The following is a 20,906-nucleotide window of genomic DNA, read 5'->3' as shown; positions in this document are numbered from 1 at the left end:
AAGGAGAAGGTGAAATTGTGGAGGAAGGAAAATTTTTCAGGCTGTTGATGAGCTCATATTAAAGCAGGTCAAAAACGGCTGGTTTGATGTTGACCGCTGAGCTTTTTCTGAAGCCACTTCTGTGTTGTACTTCCAGGCTGCTGTCAGGGTGGAAATTAGTGCAGGGATGTTTGATCAGGAAGCTTGTTTCTTCCCCTCCTTGTCTGATTGTGAGAAGCCTGCATTTCTGTAGTTCCTGTGGATGGGGGAGCTGTGCCTGCAAGGTGAGAGATGGGGTGGCTCAGCCTCGCCTCTGAAGAGCGGGATGGGTCACCTGCCCTCAGTGATGCGGAGGATAGACATGGGGATCTCAGCCCCATTGCAGCACCATTATGCTTTTTTTATCGCTTGGTTTGAACAAATCTAGAAGAACCTTGAAATCAGGATGTTTCTCAGGATCCAGCTTGGCCTTGCTGCTTCTTTTGTCCCCAAGTATCAACAGGACTTTCACACCTGGGCTCCTGGCAACATGCAGAGGGCAGAGGAAGGGGCTGCACTCTGCCTTAAAACAGGTTTATCTCGTGTTGTGGCAATTCAGCTAATCTATTTAGAGTAATTTAGGCACAAGGCAGTATATTCCCAGATTGTGGTCCTTCATCCCTTTGTTATGTTTTTTAGCCTGAGTTTAGCAGATCATTGAATGTTTTCTGGTCTGGGCTCTGTAAAGAAAACGTTAAAACAAAAAAATCTCTGCTAATCAAACTCTGAAATTGTGCTTAATTTCTAGTAATTCCACTGATGGAATTAACAAATTAGATCTTTAGGCCAGAGGCACGAAGCAATGATTTTCAGGTTTCTTTTGTTTGTCAGGGCTTGGTCAGTGCTGAACCTTTTACTGTGACAGGATCTTCCCCACCTTCCCACATAGCTTGGCACATGAGATGGTGTACTGGGTCAGAACAAAAGGGTAGACAAGTTGGGCAATCCCATCTTTTGACAGCAACCATCAGGGAAAAGCTGGGAAATATAATAGTTCTTTCCTCAAAATGCTTAGCTGGGCACTTCCAGTGCCTAATAACTATTATGAAAACAAATCAGTGAGCTGAAGAAGTAGAAGGCTGCAGATACAGCCAGTGCCAAATCCTTTGAGCACCCCTGTTCCTCCAGCCCTGAGAGGTTCTGCAAACGTTGCCCCTGTCCTTGCTTGTGAGCCCGTCTGGGGGACTTGGAGTGCTTGTGTACTCCAAGAACAGTCAAGAGGAAGTCGAAAGCTTATGGGTAGGGACTGGAGACCAAGGCAACAATGGGAATCTTGTGGTTGGTGTCTACTGCAGGCCGCCCGATCAAGGGGAACCTACTGATGAAGCCTTCTTCCTCCAGCTACAGGAGGCATTGTGCTCGAAGGCTCTCATCCTGCTGGGGAATTTCAACCACACCGACATCTGCTGGAAAAGTAACACGGCAAGCTGTAGACAAGCCAGGAGGCGCCTTGATGATAAATTCCTAACACAGGAAATAGACAGCCCTACCCGAGGTGATGCCATACTGGACCTCATAGTCACCAATGTGAGTGAGCTCATCAGGGATGTCAAGACTGGAGGCAGCCTGGGCTGCAGTTACCATGCACTGGTGGAGATCACAGTCCTGAGGGACATGTGCCAGATTAGAAGCCTAGTCAGGACCCTGAATTTTAGGAGAGCCAACCTCTGGCTCTTCAAGGAGTTAGTCAATAGGACCCCCTGGAAAATGGTCCTCAGGGACAAGAGGGCAGAACAGAGCTGGCAGATCTTCAAGGACGCTTTCCATAGAGCACAAGAGCTCTTGATCCCCAGGTGTAAGAAATCAAGCAAGAAAGGGAAGAGACTAGCACAGCTGAGTTGGGACCTGCTGGTCAAACTAAAAGGCAAGAAGGAACCACACAGGCAGTTCACGCAGGATCAGGTGTCCTGAGAAGAGTATAGGGATGCTGCCTGCGTATGTAGGGATGAGGTCAGGAAGGCCAAGGTGCCAACCAGAAAAGGAAGGTTAAAGAAAGCGTGTCCTCCCTGATGACCAAGAATGGCAAACTGGTAACAACAGACGATGAGAAGGGTGAGGTTCTCAACAACTTTTTTGCCTCTGTCTTCACTGCCAGCCTCTCTCCTCATGCCTCCCAGGTTGAAGGACTGCAAGATGGGGACCTGGGTACAAAGTCCCTCCCACTGTAAGCACAGACAAGGTTTGTGACCACCTGAGGAACCTGAACATATAAAAGTCTGTGGGACCTGATGAGATGCACCCAGAGTCCTGAGGGAAGTGGCTGAGGTAGTTGCCAAGCCACTCTCCATGATCTTTGAAAAGTCATGGCAGTCAGGTGAAGTCCCTGGCGACTGGAAAAAGGGAAACATTGCACCCATTTTTAAAAAGGGTAGAAAGGAGGACCCCGGGAACTACTGCCCTGTCAGCTTCACCTCTGTGCCTGGGAAGGTCATGGAACAGATCCTCCTAGAAGCTATGCTAAGGCACATGGAGGACATGGAGGTGATTCAAGACAGACAGCATGGTTTCACCAAGGGCAAGTCCTGCCTGACCAACCTAGTGGCTTTCTACAATGGAGTGACTGCATCAGTGGACAAGGGAAGAGCAATGGATATCATCTATCTGGACTTCTGCAAGGCCTTTGACACGGTCCCCCACAACATCCTTCTCTCTAAGTTGGAGAGATACATATTTGATGGGTGGACTGTTCAGTGGATAAAGAAGTGGCTGGATGGTCATATCCAGAGGGTAGTGGTCAATGGCTTGATGTCCAGATGGAGAGGGGTGACAAGTGGTGTCCCTCAGGGATCCATACTGGGACCGGTGCTGTTCAGTATCTTCATCAATGACACTGACAGTGGGATCAAGTGCACCCTCAGCAAGTTTGCCGATGACACTAAGCTGAGTGGTGCGGTCGATGTGCCTGAGGGACGGGATGTCATCCAGAGGGATCTGGATGAGCTAGAGAGGTGGCCCTGAGCAAACCTTATGAAGTTCAGCAAGGCCAAGTGCAAGGTCCTACACCTGGGTCGGGACAATCCTCATTATTAGTACAGGCTGGGGGATGATGTGATAGAGCGCAGCCCTGTGGAAAAGGACTTGGGGGTACTGGTGGATGAAAAGCTGGACACGAGCCAACAATGCGCACTTGCAGCCCAGAAGGCCAATCACATCCTGGGCTGCATCAAAAGAACCACGGCCAGCAGATCCAGAGAGGTGATTCTCCCCCTCTGCTCTGCTCTCGTGAGACCCCACTTGCAGTACTGTGTGCAGCTCTGGAGCCCTCAGCACAAGAAGGACATGGACCTGTTGGAGTGGGTCCAGAGGAGGGCCACGAGGATGATCAAAGGGCTGGAGCACCTCTCCTACGAAGACAGGCTGAGGGAGTTGGGGTTGTTCATCCCGGAGAAGAGAAGGCTCTGGGGAGACCTTATGGTGGCCTTCCAGTACCTGAAGGGGGCCTACAGGAAAGCTGTGGAGGGGCTGTTTGCAAGGGCATGTAGCGATAGGCCGAGGGGCAATGGTTTTAAATTAGAGCAGGGTAGGTTTAGATTAGACATTAGGATGAAGTTCTTTACGATGAGGGTGGTGAGACACTGGCCCAGGTTGCCCAGAGAGGTGGTGGAGGCCCCATCCCTGGAGACATTCAAGGCCAGGCTTGATGAGTCTCTCAGCAACCTGATCTGAAAGATGAGTCCAGCTGTCTCAAACAACTTGCTGATGCTGAAGATGAGGAGGCCTCTTCCTCTTGCACCTGCTCCTGGCCATGTGTCTTCCTGGCTTGATGCTGACTTGATTTGGTTCAGTTTGCTAAACTAGCAGAAAACTTATCTGGGTGGAAGTGAGTTAGGTTTTTCTGCTGGAGGTGTACACTAGAGCTGGGGTAGGAGTGTGTGTGGGAGGCATGGTGAAAGGCTGCTGCTGTTGCAGCAACAGGCTCTTCGGTAAGCTAAGCTCAAGCTAAGTTCTCGTTTGCCTGCACCCTGAGCTGCTCTCTGCTGGAGTCTGCTGCTGTTGTCTCTGTGCCAAGTTTCCAAATGTCATGTGTTGATAATGCCACTGGTATTGATACTGCTGCACATTGCATGTCGATCTTTCCAGAGGAAACAGCCTTGTCTCTGTGTCATTAACAGAGAAGTCGATTACAATTGATTTTTTTTCTCTAGTTCCATTAGAGATGAGCAATCCAATATTGCATTCAGTATTCCCTGGAGCAGGTCAGCACCTTCCAGACCTCTTCCCTGCTCCCCAAACCACCCCCAAACATCCTGCCAGCATCACAGCAGAGTTTGAGGAGTGCGTCTGCACAGGCAGTCCCCTCTTCTTCATAGACTGGGACCCGGGCAGAAAGCCATGCTGGAGACTTAAATTAGCGCTCCTCCATTTGTATTAGGAGGAAGTTATTCAGATGTTTAACATGAATGCAAGGCTCTTGTGCAGAAGCAACTGCTCTCAGTGTGCTGATGGGTATTTGCTGATGGATGGAAGCAATCCCTTTAACAGTAGGCGGGGTGTTGGCATATAGAGACCTTGGCATCCTGGAAATGTTGCCTGTACAGGCATGTAGTGGAAGAGGCTGCTAGTGTGCCAAGAAAGCAGATTTAATGAAAGGAGAGTTTATTAAATTAAGTCAAGGCTCCTTCTCTGATGCATAGTTTAGCAAAGGCTGAGGACTGCATGCCTTAGGTGTGGCTGGCTATACTTCAGGCTTTTTGTCTGTTGCCTGACGTGTTTTTCTGGAATATGTATTTCAGTGGAATCCCAGCTTGTTTATAGATGTTGAAGCACTATTTCTGCTTAATGGAAGGTCTTTTGAGGGGGGAAGGCAGAGCAGTAACATTTCAGCTTCCTTGTCACACCTCTACCGCTGTGCTTAGAACTTCATGGCAGACAGAGCCTGAGGCTATAGAGTTCCCTGGATCATGGTGGCAAGATGGTCCTTCCTACTGTTCGAGCATCCCCTCTGCTTCCTGAGCCTGCAGCCTTGTTGAAAAGGCATCTTGAGATAGCTACCTGCCATGACAGTGTTAAAGGAATGCATTCAGTCAGGGCCATGCCGCAAATCCCTTTCCTGAGGGCTAGATTGCAACTGGCTCATGGACTCTCACAACTGGAAGACAACTTCAGATGCTAATGTAGCAAATCTCCCAAGGAGAGGCAGGGAAGCTGTTAGCTGGGGTGAATACTTGTGTGGATCTTCAAGAGTTTTCCTAAGACTTCTCCCAGTTTCACATATGTGCTTCCTTTGTGTCCTTGTGTTTCTGGACACTTGTGAAGCAGGGAGGGCTTCAGGAATAAATTTTAAGCACTCTTCTCCTAGTTTGGGCAAGTTCAAGTCCATATTGCCATTGGATTAGTGTCTGCCACAGGGAATGGTGGGATGCAGAGATGAGGCTTGGATGTTACTTGTAGGTCAGCTGTCCTGTTTAAAAAGTAATAGCTTCAGATTTTTCTGCAAAGCACTGATTGACAATTGGCGTGAGCACAGTTATTTCTGAAAGGGAAGATGCTGGGGAGAAGTACTTGATGCCCCTCTATCAAACTAGAGACTGAGGGAGTAATGGTGGGAGGAATCCTCTCTTCTCCCAGATCTTCTGCTATGCCTCTGAATGCCTTCTCCACTGATGAAAGGAGATGATAAAACTTGCCTGATGTGTGATTGATGTGCCCCGTGGAGAAGAGAAGGCTCAGTGAATAGCCTCTTCAGGTCATCAGGCTGGGACCTGCCTTCCTGAAAGCATCTCTTCTACCCATCTGCCCAGGTGGACTTTCTGTGTGCTTCAATTTTGCCATGGCATCAGTTGCCTAGCAGCCCTGCACCTGTCTGTTGGAAGACAAACCTCACTGTACTCACTCTTAATGGTGTCTTGTGGATGTCCAGTTTCCCTTAATGCCCTTGGGTTTGCCCCTTCCCTGGCTGTTCCTGCTTTCCCTCCCTTTTCTCTTCTGTGCAAGAGCTTCATCCTTATCTTCCGGTCATTTGAACCTACAATTTCAGCCAGTTTTGACATTCTTCTCTTGACCTTCATGGCTCAGTTCTTCCTCCTTCCCTGTGAAGACATCTGTGATGTGATCTGTTCACGCCGCACAGGATGCTAAAACTCCTGTACGAGTCCCACTTATTGCTGTTGTTGTGATGGTTTTGGTTTTACCCTGAAGTTATGTATCTGCATTGTCTACTCAATTCAGTTTCTGGCTGACATTGTTGTGTTGACTGGAAATATAATTAAGTATTGATCACAGTGCACTCAGCAGTCAAATTAGTTATATATTAATTATGTGTAATAGTATGTCATTCCAGTAATGTTTGTTACCTACCAGTTTAAGTGGCGTTGTGTGTGTGTTTTAAGAGGAAGGGTGTAGGAAGACCTTGGAGTGACATGCTGTGTTTGCTTTCATTTTTGCTTTTCAATACTTGCAAGTCGCTTGGGCAGTGGTGGTCTGGGCATTGCTATTTTGCTGGTACTGTTGTTTCTTTCCTGTTCATTATTCTCCGCTGGTCATAAATTTCCAGGAGAAGCCCTATGCCACCTCAGTGGTTACTGCTAAATCCTCTCGTCTGTTAGAAGCTAGGCTGCAGTACTTTCAGTTAACATCTCGCCTTCCAGGGGCTTCCTGGAAATGCCAGTATCTCCCTTACTCAGACAGTGTCTGTCAGTGGTTGACCTGATGCAGGGGCTGAGTAGCTGCTTGCTGGAAGGTTCCTTCCTCTGCCAGGTCTCCACATCACAGACAGTGCAAATAAATGCAATTTGTCCTCTTTGCTCCCTAGTGGTCTCCATTGTTCTGCCTCCCGCGCCTGCTTTAGACCTGCAGAGCGCCTACAGAGAGCCGTTGTAAATACATGGCTTAAGCACAGAATGGAAAAGAATGTTTCTGTGCTGTGAAGACTTGCTACCAGTTCACATTAGATTGTGTCCATTAAAAATCTTTGAAAACCGCTGGTCAGAGGTGGCCTTTAAAATGATCTGCGGGCTTAACCTGAAACTGTGTCCCTGCTAGCTTCCCCAGTGCTACAACTAGCATAAAAATATCACCTAGCCTGACCTCCATGAATGTGGTGGAAGATACAGAGATTTCTCCTTTGTGTATCTCCTGCTTAGTTACTGTGTATCTGTGATGAGCTGAGCCCCATTTTAAGGTGTTTGGGGATTTAAATATGGGGCTAGACAATTTTGTGTCTGTTCAAATTAGCACAGTTGTGTCTTGCACTTTGCCTTATTGAACTTCTTGAGGTTCACATGGGCCCACTTCTCCAGCCTGTCAAGGTCCCTTTGGATGGCATTCCTTCTCTCAAGTGAATCAACTGCTCCACTCCACTTGGTGTCATCCACAAACTTGCTGAGGGTACACACAGTCCCACTGTCTATGTCATTAATAAAGGTATTGAACAGTACTGGTCCAAATAGGAACTCCCGAGGGATGCCACTTGTTACTGATCTGGATTTGGACACTGAGTACCCAGTCTCAGCCAAACTAGAAAGTCTGAACAAACCTGCAAGAAGTATTTTCAAATACTCAAGTCAAATTGTCCTAAAATAGAGCGCATGGACTGTAGAGTTGAAGAGTATGGTACTTGTGGTACATCCCTCTCTGTATGGAGCTGTGACTTAACTTGCGGGACATGAATGTTGGGAGGACATTTAGATTCAAAGGCTGGAACTAGCCATAAATGAGCTGCTTGGGGCAAGGTGAGAGGGTCTATCATTAGAAATAACATTTATAAAATGGTTTGTTACATTAATTTTCCCCTTTTGGAGAAATGCTGTTGCTGACTTGGATGATGTCAGAGTGACGTTTGCCTACCTAATGCTGTCTCTGTTTTTGTACATTGTTTTCCAGTTGCATCCTGCACTCTTTGTAAAGCACAGAACTTTTTTTTTTTTTTTTTTTTACCCTAGTAGTGTAGATATAACAACCTCTCTCTATGTTTTAAGGCATCTGATAGAGTGGTCCTGCAGGAAGTCTGGTTATTGTAGTCTCAGGGCTATTTTTTCTTCATAGAGTGGTTCCAAATTTGCATTTTCTAATGACAAACTGCCTAAAAATCTGTTTGTATCCCTGAATTGTTTGTGATGAAGAGCCAAAGAAAATTGGGAAAAAACTTTGAAATATGTTTCATTTTGCAGTGTTGTGTTTTTTTCAAAATAAAGTAAAAAGCATTAAAACAACAGGATTTTGATGGAGATAGTTTTGTAGTCTCTATTAATGTATCCTTAAATTCTGAAGTAGTTTGAATTTGGAATTTGCAGTCTTTCCCGGGATGGAGGAAGCACTGGCCACCAATCGTTACTGTTTTAGCAACAATCACAGCAAGGTGTGGTGTGCTTCTGCAGCGAAAGGACAGCACTCAGAGGCCAGCCGAAGGGCAGTCTGCTTTACAGAAAACTCTACGGATTAGCTGCAAACTCACGTGGCCCATGGATGCCATGTCAGTCACTGCTACTTTGTGCTGTGTTTTCATGCAAAGCTTATTCTGACAGCCTGGGTTTACTGTGCACTTCTCCAGGAAGGAGAAGAGACAGAGCAGTGGCCTACGCAAGGATCTTAAGCTGCGTTCAACTTCATGTGTATTTGCATCAAAATAGATGCAAAGGGAGGGCTGAAGAGGCAGCACTGTCTTCAGTTTTAGATAATATTTATCTGTGCAACTGTTTTATTAGTGTGTCTTCCTTCCTCAACTCTTACTGTCAGGTAAAGCGTAAGCTGCCTTTACTCAGCAGTTCCAGAAGGGCTGAATCCTGGGATTCCTCCTGCCTCTTTTCCTTGGATGGAGATGGAGGAAAGGTACAGCTGCAGCTCTTCCTATTGGTTGCATCCCTGCCTTGCCTGTTGGTTAAGGCAGAAGTTCCTGCAGGGAGCTTGTTTCACCAAGTTGCATGGTGAATGCGGTCCTGTTGCCCCTCTTTCCCCATTTCAGTTGAAAGAAATAATTTCAGATGATACTGTCTGTCTGCCATCTCTCCCATGTCTTGTTTTTCCCAGTGGAGGGAGGGAAAATGGCTTTAGATGCTAAACCTGGATCGAGGCAATGAGGAGAACTCAGTGCTTCTAACAGCAAACCAGCGAATCCATTAAAAGTATTATCTGGAGAAATGTGGGGGAGAAGGTGAGGCTCCGTACATAATACATTGTAATGTCTGCTGTAATCCCTGAGGAAGAGAAAACAATTCCACAACTCGTTCTAGGTATTGTCCTGCACATCCTTCCACGCGCAGCTGGTCTGCTGCCAGTGCTGCAGTGGCACCTGACAGTGACATATTTGCCTGTCTGCTCGGAAGCCTCACCCTGTGTGCTTTTGCTGTTCTTCTGAGCATCTTTAAATACTTATTTTTTTCCCTCTCTTCCCTACTGTTTTCTGCCTTTCTCCTTCCCCCAGCACTCCATCAGGCCATTCCTTTGGCATTAAGGGAAATGCAGCATAAAATGAGGTTCTCTGTGTATTTTGAGGAAAAACACCCGTACTTGGTGAACATAGGAGTGTGTTCATAAGTATGAATAAACATCAGTTATGTCTAAATCTCTCTTATGCACGACTTGTGGGAGCGACAAAATTGTCTGAAGTGTAGGGTGACTTCAACTGTATAAAACTGCTAAACAGTAAAATCAATATTTTGGATAAAACGGAAGTCTTTTGTCTGCAGCCCCGTTAAAGGAGCTCTTCAGAAACTAAGAACTGAAGTGGAGAATTTCAAGTGGGAAGAAATCTGCCTGTTGTCAAATCCAGGGAAGAAGACTGAAGACTGGTTTGCAGGGTCACCACTAGATTCACGCACTGAGAATGTAATAACAAGTAGAGCAGAGCTGGCTCCTCTAAGGAGCTCAAAGAGCACATATGAAGTGATAGGTAAGGATGTGCTTGTAAGAGAAATGCCAGGTACAAATGCAAGAGGGGTTATAGGAACCAGTGGCTGGAAATGGTAAACCTTCCCAGAGAATGCCCATTTAATTGTCTACTAGCTACTTCAAATTAAGGAATTTAAGGTAATTTACCTTAGGAAGGAAATTAAGGCAAATTAATATTTTCTTGCATTTTGCATAAATTACAAGCAACAGGTAAAATCAAATACGGTAACGCTTTCAGAACTAGGTCTTTCACTATGTACTACTGCAGAAGGTATTGATTTTTCAAACTTTTCAAAGGACAATGTAGTTGAAGGTAATCTTATTAGCAGGAATGGAAAGGATATTTTAGGGAAAACCTTTTTAAAATACAAGCCTGCAAGGCGTTGTCAAAAAGCATAGGGATGTTTCGGTATTCTCCCTTAGCCCCAAGGAGAGAATTTACCCATTGGTAAGCATGAATTACGTTTGGTCTCAGAATAAATCTCATTCCAAATATTCGTTGCTGTTTAAGCTTTTATAGAAATTGTATTCTGTTCTTCAGGCTGCTCCCTATCAAAACTGCAATATCCACACAAATATCTCGTATGCGTTTATCTTATTTTTGTTATTAAAATACAAATTTAATCCTCTATGGAAGGGGACTTGCTGACTGTCCAGATTGTGCCGTGCTGTGGATTCCCTCAAGTCTGCTTTGGTGGTCCATCTTGGTGGTGTCGGTGGTTTTGTACAAATCTTAAAAATATTTGCTACAGGAGGTAAAGACAGCTCAGAAATATACCTCAGCGTGCTCCCGGTACCTTGTTGTCAGGTTGCGATGGCAAACCTATGAGTCATTGCCTTACAGATGCCTGCTTGAAGGAACTCTGTTGCCAAGGTGACTTTTCAAATATGGTTTTTGCAAGGGCAGGTCTTTTCTCACAAGGGAGACACAGATCTGTGCACTTTTCCTCACTGCCCGTAAACTGAGGATGGGCTCGAAAGGGAATGGTCTGTCTACATCATGCTGTCCAGCCAGGAAGGGGGGTTGTGTCCTCTTGGGGCAGCTGAGAAGCTCCCGCTTTCTGTACTTCTAGTGCTCTTGCCTTACGGAAAACAAACTGGATGGCAAAACCCTGCTACTCTGCATGATCAGTGTCTGCTGAGGCTGGAGTTAAAGGCTGATCTGCGCTAAGCTCCTATGCTCTGCTGGTGACACTGATCTTTTTTGAAATCATCAGCAGGAAAGAGTAGGGATGAAAAATCTTCTGCAGTGCTTTCCTGTGCCATGCCAGACAAATCTTTTGTTTTTAGGGCAAGTATCTTTTCCAAAGGACAGCCCCTCTGTATGGGTGTTGAAAGTAGGTACACCTGTGAAAGCTGTTTGAATTTTTTGTTTTGGATATTGCACATAATCACAAAATTGTTAAGGTTGGAAGGAAGCTCTCAATATGATCTAGTTCAGTCCCTGATTAAGCACGGTCAGATACAGCAGCTTGTCCAGGTGTCGAGTCAGGTTTTGAATATCTCCATGGAGATTCTTTGGGCAACATGTTCCAGTGTTTGACTACCCTTACAGTTAAAAAAACCCACAAATTATCCCAAATCCAAATGTTTCAATTCATGCCCATTGCCTCTTATCTTGTCACTGGGCACCACTGGGAATAGTCTGGTATTCTCTCTCATCCTTCCTTCTCAAGTTTTGAACAACTTGACATTTCTTCCAATGCAACAGAAAAATAAAATTATGTTCCTTTCAGCAAGAAAGCTGTCACTTGCTCTCTGCAGAGATGGTTTCCAAAAAACAAATCCCTAGATATCTGAGAGTTCAGGCCCTCAGCTCTCACTAGCATGCAGTCTCAAATGCCATGCTTAAAGTCAAACAAACCCAAAATTAAATAGCCACATCACTTTCCAGATTGTGTGTTGGGGGTGCTTTCCTTGTGCAAGCATGACTGACACGTGTAGTCTTACCTTCAACATGAAAAGACTACAGAGATGAGGAGGTCAGCCATAGGAGGGAGTAGTGAAGAATGCCCCGAGTGTATAACACGTGTAACCTCATCTATGAGGCTGCTTCCAGTCCTAGCTTACACCACGGCTGAACCAGGCTATGAATGCATGGGTGACTATGGAGTGCTTTGTATCCCAAGCTTATGTGCTACTTCCCAGAAGTAGCGTGAGCGCTGGATGAAAGGAAGAGGAGGAAGAGTGGCTTGCTAGGCTTCCACGGACAAGGGAAGGAATTGGCAGTGGACAGAGACACTGCAAATCCTGTTGGACCAGGTCTCGTTCCCAGCAGGAGCAGGGAAGCAGGTAGAGTGGGTGTAGTCCTAAGGGAGGTTACATGCTGCTTACTTGCAAAACTTTTTCTAGGACTGGGTGCTGCAACTTCATGAAGTCTGACCCCTTTGGGAAGTGAGGGCTGCCTGTGCTCCCAGGGGAGCCTTACTCTGGAGAGTCAGGTCTTGAGGGCTTCGCATAGCACTGTTGTCCCTTATATCTGAATTACAACAGAGGCAGCTGCTTTACCTGTACGGTAATGCTTAATGCCAGTATACAAGCTCACCAGCGTTCTAACCTGAGAGCTCGCAGAGATGCACTTGTTCGTGTTTCTGAAGGAATACGTTGAGCAGATCAGATTTGTTTTCCTTAGGTGAAGGAGGGAAGTGCATGATGGCATTGCTGGTCCAGGCTCCCCTGGCGCTGCCTGAAGCAGCATTTGGCCTCAGTTCCACTGTCTTGCACTTCTTGGAGACTTCACTCTTAGGCTTCTACATGGACAATGAAAGCAAAGAAAGCCTGGTTGGTTCTCCTCTCTGAGGTGGCTAGGGCGATGAAGCCTCCCTCAGAAGCCAGTTGGTTTCTTTACTAGCAGTAGCAAGGCAGGACGTTGGAGATGGTCAGGTTTCTTGGCTGATTGTGGAAAAAACAAGGCTCTGCTGCAGACCTACAACTCATTGTATCAGCTTGATTGCAAGCAGGCTTTGCCATTCATTCTGCCTCATGTGCAGACAGCAAATTCTCATCTTCTGTGGATGTTCCCTATGTAATTTGCTGTGATCAGAGATGGGTGTGCAGGAAGGACACGATGGCTTGTCATGAAACCTGAAAGAGATCTCATGAACTGAGCTGTTGCCAGTTTCTCAAATATGCACTGAAATCCTAGCCCCTTGATTCTGTTCTCTTTGGACTCAGTGACCCTTTGTAAGGCTAGAAGCTGCAGCAGCATTTGCTGAGAGCTGCTGGGCATAAAATTCACTGTGATCACCGGTATTTAAACTGTTTATGGGGCTGCACAGAAAGCAAATACATGCCAGAGGAAGCAAAGAAAAAGTCAGCTTTTCTGGACATGCCATTCCTTGACAAATAAGAATATCTTATTTGTGCTGTGGAACTTCAGGATACTTTTGGAGAACTTCTTGCTTTTTTGTTGGAAGAAATGTACACACACTTGTTGCATGTACATGCAACAATTCATGGACATGAAAAGGGGCAGGGGGGATTGAAGTGTCCTTTGTTGAAATCAAACTCATTCTCCCAAACCCATTTCTGGAATGAAATCACACCTGATCTTGCAAAGTCCCTGAGATGGCATGTGTTTTCAAAGTATTACAGCTCAGGGAGTACTGAGAACTGGGTGGTTTTTATTTCAAGGTGACCTGTCTGATTGGTGAGGAGGGAGCAGAACTGGGGACACTTTCTAGCAAATCATGTGGAGCTCCTGCATGGGTACAGCAACATCCTCGGTAGTTGCACTTTTTGCCAAATGCTGTTTTTCTCTGACCAGGGAGGCATTTAAAAAAGAGATGAGGAGCTGTCTCCTTCACTGCTCCCATGCTCACTGGAAGAACAGCAAGAGGGTACTTCCAAACCTGCTGCATACAGAGGTTGGTTTGGCAGTTGCTCACTGTAGTCATCCAAGTCTCCCAGAGAAAGGACAGCCAAATGTGTAAGCAGCAGGAAAAAAAGGATGCTGAGTGGTAACAGCTACGTTATTCAGGCAAAACTGTGCATCTGCAATGTAATAAGGAAAATTAGTCTAAAGAAGAAACTATTAAAAAAAAGGGTACCTTCTGCATGCAGAGTTTCAAGAGCTTTAGTAGGTGTCAGATGGTTACCGTTCATTCCCTTGGGTTTGCTTAAAGCCAAGCTTTCTGTAAGATGAGTTCAATACATTCACTTTGCCTGCTGTAGGCAAATGCTCCTCTTCCTGTAGGTGCCAGCAAACGCTTCTACACCTGCTTCGCCTCCTGTGGGTCCTGGGTGCATCTCATAATGCTCTCCTGGTCAGGAAGGTGAGAAGCAGCATGGGCTGTCTGGTGTCAGACAGTGGCACTGTCTGTCTCCTGTCCTGTATTTCATTCTTCTTCCTCAACTCTCATTGCCTACCCAGGGAATGAGCAGAAAATGCTGATAGTAGATACGTGGTTTCTTTCAGTTTTTTAGGAGAAACTTTCCAAAACCAGCAAAATGTGTGTGATAAAAAGTGCCCTTTTCAGTGCCCTGGACTAGTGATGGGTCTGACCTAATTTGCTGCCCTCCAGGGTGTTTGCAGCAGGATGGAGGTAATACAGGAAAGGCACTAATGGAAATTCATGAACAAAATAAAGCAGAGGCCACATGGTTGTCCTGCTGTCCCCCAGTGCTACTTTTGTGGATGTTTCTCCCCTAAGAAGGTTGCATGCTACAGAGTATGTGGTGGGGTATTTCTCTCTCTGACCCCACCATGTTTGCAGCCTGTATGTGTTTTACAGGAAGGATAACTCCTGAAATAAGCTGACCTTTTTCCAGGAGCAAAAGATAACTTGTCCCAGCGAGGAGCCTGCGACCTGGCAGATGATGTGAGCTCCTTGTGGCAGCCATAGCTTCTCCATTGGGAGGCTCACGGTGGTTGCTGGTATCTCTCTGTGCCATGAACTGGTAATGAGCTGGCACCGGGCTCAAACAAGGCATTTTGTAGTCCTTGTGGCATGCTTGATTCAGAAATCTAGGTTCCCTGAGACATGGTACCTCTTTCCTGCTTGGTTATGAAAATAACCTTCCAGCTGCAAATGTGGCTTTAAGGACAGTGACACACTGGGCCACCTTGAGCATCCTTTGTGTGCCTATCTGAGACTGACCCTTAGAATGTCAACTTCTGTGTTGGGGATGGATGCTGAGAGGGTGCAGGTGGGAAGACCAAGGACTTCTGAAGAATGACAAATGCCTCAGGCAGAGGAGGAGGAGGTACTTTTACCTTGTGGCAGGGGCTGAGCATGTCTGCAGCACTTAAGTTACCATTTGGGAGGATGGACTTCGTCTCCAGAATTGCCTTTCGCAGACTACTGTGCAGATTGTGACTTCTTGGTCACCTCCTGAGGGGTACTGCTCCCACTTCAGATGGCATATCACTTGTGCATTTATGCGGCTAACTAGAGATGAGTCTCGGCTCTTCTGCAGAGGGAGGTTTTATGCCCTTGCTGTATCCGGTCAGAGCCTGAGGATATTTACCAGGCCTGACAAAGGCATGACCTTGGCACGAGGACATGAGTTGCATTTGCACAGCTCCTCTGGGTCTCGGATGGGAAGCCAGGCTTGCAAGTAGGCTCCGCTTTAAATAACTGGGGGATCTGGAAGGGTTGAGAATGCAGATCCCACTTTAAATAGGACGCCTGCCTCATCGGGGGCAGAAGGAAAGCCTGCATGCTGGTGTAATGATTAAGTGTGAACAAAAATAATGTAGCTTGTTTTGGAACGTGAAAAGCAAATGCTGTATCCATGGTGAAACCTGCCCTGTCCCAGCAGGGGCTGTCATCTTCTCTTCCAACACTGGTTCCAAAGCCTCCTTAGGGTGGCAGGGCTTGAACACTGGCTTTTTTTTTTAAGCCCTGGTTTTACCCAGGGCTTAGGTAAAACCCAAACGCTCCCCTGCCATGGTTTCTGTGCACCACATACAGGCTACCAAGATGTCTCTGGAGACTCCTCTAAGAGTAATGGGGCAGAGAGCCTGGATATCAACCCCTTGCTTCTGTCCTTGCCACCTCCAAGCCTCGGTCCCACTAGTGACCCAGGCTCCCCAGACACTGCTGCGTCAGTGCTTCCTGGAGGAGGAGTGGAGCTGGAGGTTGCCTGGTTGGGAGCTGAGCTGTTGGGTGAGATGAGGGCAGTGAGCTGCAGGGCTGGCTCCTGTGGAGCACCATTGCTGCTGGATGACATCTTGACTGACACTCTGCCTGTCTCATGTTGTCCCTCAACCTTCTTCCTAGAGGAAAAAGAATACCTTCAGTAGATCTGCACTGGTATCTGTCAGGTCACACCACTGCTGCATTGGCCCCAGGAGACTGGTTTACCGTTTCCCAGGCCCTTTCAGTGTAACAGGGTATTAGACAATTTACAAGTGACACTATAGAATTAAAAAAAAAAAACAACCACTAAAAAACCACCCAAACCCACACCCAGTCTTCTGCTTTTGGATGTATTCTTTGGATTTTTTTAGTGAACTCATCCCACAGCTGTAGGCATATGCTCATTTTTGCTGCTGTTATACAACTGAGGCTAAAATTAACACATCTGTTGTTGTTTAACTTAAATTTATACAGTACCATGTTTTGCTAAAATACTATGTTTCGAGCGGCAACAGCTTTACTGTTATGTATCAGTGGAGTTCTGGGAATAATACTTATTACTATGGGCTATTTCTTAATAGCTCAAACCAAAGGGGCAACTTAGTGCTTCACTACAGCTTTGCATGGGGGGGGCGGGGGCAGATGCCCAGTGCTGAAGAACCCCTCTCTCTTTGTGTGGCATTGCACAGGCACAGGTTGATTTTGTATTTCTGCTCATATTTGATATTTCTGCTCATGGCCAAGTCCCCAAAGTAATGTGGTTTCCTGGAACTGTGAAGCCTGTGTTTTCACCCTCTCAGTTGTGTAGTCAAACTTAAATAGTGGGGTCTCAGGGCCCAGGGAAGCCTGTAGTGTTATGGCTTTAACCCAGTCCAGCTTTTTTCTGAATGCCTAGAAAGGATAAAAAGGGGACTTTTAAGATAAGATATATATATATATATATATAGTCTAAGGGAGTCCTTTATGAAAAGCAGTCATATATATATGTGGGGTTTTTTTTAGTCTAAGGAGTCCTTTTCCAAAAATCTCAACCTTTTTGAAATGAAGGAAGCTGTAATCAATAAAAAACTGCTTGTCTGCCATGAAAACAGGATCCTGAGAATTGCCATTAGTAGTACCAAATGCTTGATGTAGGAGGCAAAAAGCTATTGTTTTTTTTTAATCTGTTTATATTTGAGATGTTTTGTACTGTGCGGATCAGAGGGAAGAAAAAACACATCCTTGCTAAAAGAAATAATTGTCAGGTTTAAAATATGTAAATTACTCTCAGCTAATGTAAGTGGCTTTTGCTTACCTTTCTTCCGTGCACAAGGTTTCAAAGGCAAGTGTTGTTAAATTACATGTGGAATGGGCCAGAGGTGGGGACCTAAACCCTTCTGATTTCACAGAAAAATAATTAAACTGGAGCTGCGGTCTGGCTTTGATCTCAGAGGTGCTTGCAAGCTAAATAAAAATAAAAGAGTACCTTGGGGACAGTCTGTGCTAAATTCTACCTCCGCTGTTCTCCAGTCGTTTGCAGCGGCTTTGCCACTCGTCATCGCGACTGGAAGTTGTCAAATACAATTTGGCACCTTCAGCAGCAAAACAGCCTCCTGAGGGGCGGGGAGGGATCTGTAAAATGGAGGTGTCAGGGAGCAGGTGGTGAGAAAGGGCAGAAACTGGCCGGTTTGCCAGCTGCTGACTGTGGGAGGACAAAGGATCCGGCGCCCCTCCCTGCACCCCTCTGGTGATCTGTGTCTGCTGGCCTGGGTGCCGGCCACTGTCCCCAAGCCTCCAGTGAGGTTGGACTCCTGCCAAGAAAACAGCTTTTGTGTTTCCTTAAATATTCCACTGCTGTTTGGGGGAAATAAAAAAAAAATATATGAACCGATGTTATTACTAGAATTGGTCAGCTGGCTGAAATTTTTTTTTATTTTCATTAACAAATCCCACCGGGCGCTGTTTTCCCAATGAAGTAATGAGTGTGTGTTCAGGCAAGGGGGCAAATCTCCCCAGCACTGCTGCTGCTGAAATCTCAGCAGGCTTGGGCAGCCAGAAAGGCAGGGTGGAGGTGTCTTTTGCAGGCAGCTCTTCAGAGATCATCAGGGTACGAATTGGCCTCTCGTGATTCATCCTTTTTTTCCCTGAAACCACAGAAACATGGGGTGATTGGGGGTAGGGGTGGCTGGGAGTTGGTTATTGGAACATGCAATTAGTTGTTTTAGCATCCGTTTTGGTACAACAACAAATGCATTGAGTAAAATTGCCTTTAATGTGATTAGATATTTGTCTCTGTTATTGCCTGGCCCTGCATGCTGGTGGGGCTGTCCTGTTGGGCTGTCCTGCTGGATGGGACCTAGCAGGGTGCCCATGCATTGGTGCTTTATGCAGGAGACGAACAAATGGATGGCAGCATCAGTCACATACCATCAGTCACAAACCCTTCAAGATATCCCTGAGCTTTGTAAGTAAGTGATAGCTTCTAGGCACGGTTTTATTTCTTGCTTCTTGGGTGCATTGACTGCAGTAACACATTTTTCTGGGACACGAGACAGTAAAAGCTACAGCTTCATTCTCCATGTCCTCTAGAAACTCAAAACATGTTGGTGGTTGTTGGCTTTATGGAAAAGCTCGCCCAGCTCTAGCAGGCTTGTTCTCATCTTACGGCATTGAAATTACTAAATTATCATCCTACTTTTGTTTAAATCATCCTCAAAGATTTGCAGCTTCAGAGAGGTTGTCCTCAGTGAGTTGTTCTTAGAGTTGCACTGAATTCCTTTTTCTTTTCGGGAGAAAACGGGTATTTTTTCTTTTCCAGGCTTAAGAATAACCTAAGGGGAGAAGAGTGGTCTTTGGGGAGCTTTTTCCTCCATTGGCATTCCTGTAGCAGGATTCCCAGCACATTTCAGGAGAAAAGTTGACTAAAGTCAATCTTGTTTTAAACATCAGAGATAAGATAAAATTTTGTAGTGTCTGCAACAGATCTGCAGTAAAAATACTTGTGACGTTATTTTACTTGGTTTTGGATATAAGTGATCAACAGCTGGTTTCCAAATACTGAATTTGGTGTATAGTAGGTACTAGCCATTTTTACAAGCTATTAGTAACAACTGCTTCTTAGGGCTGCCATGGATCTGGGTATTTCAGACCCTTTGCCGTGCTTCCCCTGCCTGCCATGGGCAGGCGGATGCCGATGGCCGTGTCAGGTTGCCATTCCCCCTCCTACCCTCATGCATGTCTGCAGCCTGTGTTTTCCTCCTTCTTAGCTTTATCAGCCTGCATATTTTCAGATTAAAAGTTGCTTTTTGCTCCCAGTTCTGGAACGTGTAGGTCCTCCCATCACTTGTGGCTAGTCAGAAGAAAATGCCAGCTCTCAGACCAGGTTTATGCGTGAGTGCAGGACACAGGGCAAGGGTCTCTGAAAAGACTTTTCTCAAAGAGCTACCTGGCTTGAGAAAACAGGGCCTACGGTGATGAGGATCTGATCTACTTGCCCATTTCTTATTTCTCAACCAACAACAAGCCGGGTTTGATTTGTTCGGCTAAAAATTGAGGTGTGGTGTAGCCCCTGGCCTGCCTGACCTGCCAGCAAGTTCAAAGGCATCAAGGGTTGACCAAAATATTACAGACTCTGCTATCTTTGGGAAGTGTCCAGCACTGAATCTGTGTGCAGGAGCCAGGCTCCATCTCACGTCTCTCTTCTCCTCTAGGTTTAGAAGAAAAACCAGTTCTTTCCAAAAAAGAAAAAATGAAGCTGCGGAAAGAAAGATGGCTACAGAGTAAGTACTCTTCCGAAGCACGGTGGTACCGTGGGCATCACAGACTGTGGTTCTGTTGGATCTCTCTGTACATGGGGTGGGAGTGGGCGTGTTGGTTGGTGCCGGGGGAGGCTGAATGCTTCTCAGAAATCTTCACATCTGCTCCCCAGCACATGGGGCAAAAGTCCCAGGTATTCTTTCTCAGTGTTTAGCACCAAGATTGAGTCATTGCCCAAACCTACTTTTGGTCTTCCTTCACAAGTAATGTAAGTGACGACATAAAATCTTTATTTATCCAGATAGAACATTGTGCCCGTGTAGGTTTAGCATGTTTATCTTTTAAAGCTCTGGTACAGATATGGCTAGCTGTATATGGAGCTCCTCCTCCCTGAGGAGCTGTGGGGACAGTAGGACAGCCTGGAGCTGAGCCCCACGCAGCCACCAGCTAATCCCAAGCCTCTGTGGTGAAGGCCTGCAGTGATTCCTCCTGCCCTTCAGCAAGGGAGGTCTCTGGATGCTGCTGGTTGTGTTACTGCTCTTTCCCATGTGCCACAGGTCAGTGAACCCACTTACCAGAAAATCTGGCCTTTCTTGAGGCTGTGAAATACGAGCTAAACAAAACCAGCACGTGGCAGAAATGCTTCTGGTTCCTGTGGGAAGCGTCTGTATTTTTGCTTCGAGTATCTCAGCACCATAAGAGACAATGCTGTGCTACCTTGTGTAGCAGAGGGATTCCTCTTGCCACCTGGTGCTGTTCTTGGGACAGGCTTTTCCCTTAACACCTTCCTGCCCAACAGAGTTGCTGACAGACTGTGTTTGGGGCTTTCTGCCACACCATATGCTCTCTACTCCTGAGCTCTGAGTGCAAGTCCATCAACCTGTGATTTCACCAGTCGCAGTGATGGTGTCTCTGGCTCCTCTTACATAAAAAGATGATAATTTAACACTGTGACTCTGAAGGAAGCCTCCTGCCTGTCACCAACAAACAACTTCCAAGTGTCTTTGACATCTGGAACCCTTGGTGTCCCTGTTGGCTACAAAGCATAGATGGCTGTGCTAGTCCTAACGTCTGGCCTGCTAGCTGCAATTTTGGTGCTCCTAAAGGTCTCTCCTTGTCTGATACTGTTGTGGGAACAGAGAAGGGGACCGCTGGAGCACAGCTGAGCTTTTCCTCCCCTGATACCATGACTGGTACCAGGTGTTGTGGAGGAAGGCATGTCCTCAGCAGTACTTTCTGACAGAA

General features: G+C 46.2%; 1 protein-coding gene across 1 annotated transcript in view; it reads left to right on the top strand.

Annotated features, from left to right (window-relative positions):
• Positions 1 to 20,906, top strand: part of SLX9 (SLX9 ribosome biogenesis factor) — a 58,602-nt gene that overhangs the window by 24,092 nt on the left and 13,604 nt on the right. The window contains exon 3 of the mRNA XM_063342035.1: positions 19,616 to 19,684. Coding sequence (XP_063198105.1) covers positions 19,616 to 19,684 — 69 coding nt within the window. The remainder of the gene's footprint in view (positions 1 to 19,615; positions 19,685 to 20,906) is intronic.

The sequence above is a fragment of the Chroicocephalus ridibundus genome, chromosome 7 (assembly GCF_963924245.1).
Source record: "Chroicocephalus ridibundus chromosome 7, bChrRid1.1, whole genome shotgun sequence".
Taxonomy (NCBI): Eukaryota; Metazoa; Chordata; class Aves; order Charadriiformes; family Laridae; genus Chroicocephalus; species Chroicocephalus ridibundus.
The sequence above is the reverse complement of the archived record's forward strand: the minus strand, read 5'-3'. Positions and strand labels throughout refer to the sequence as shown.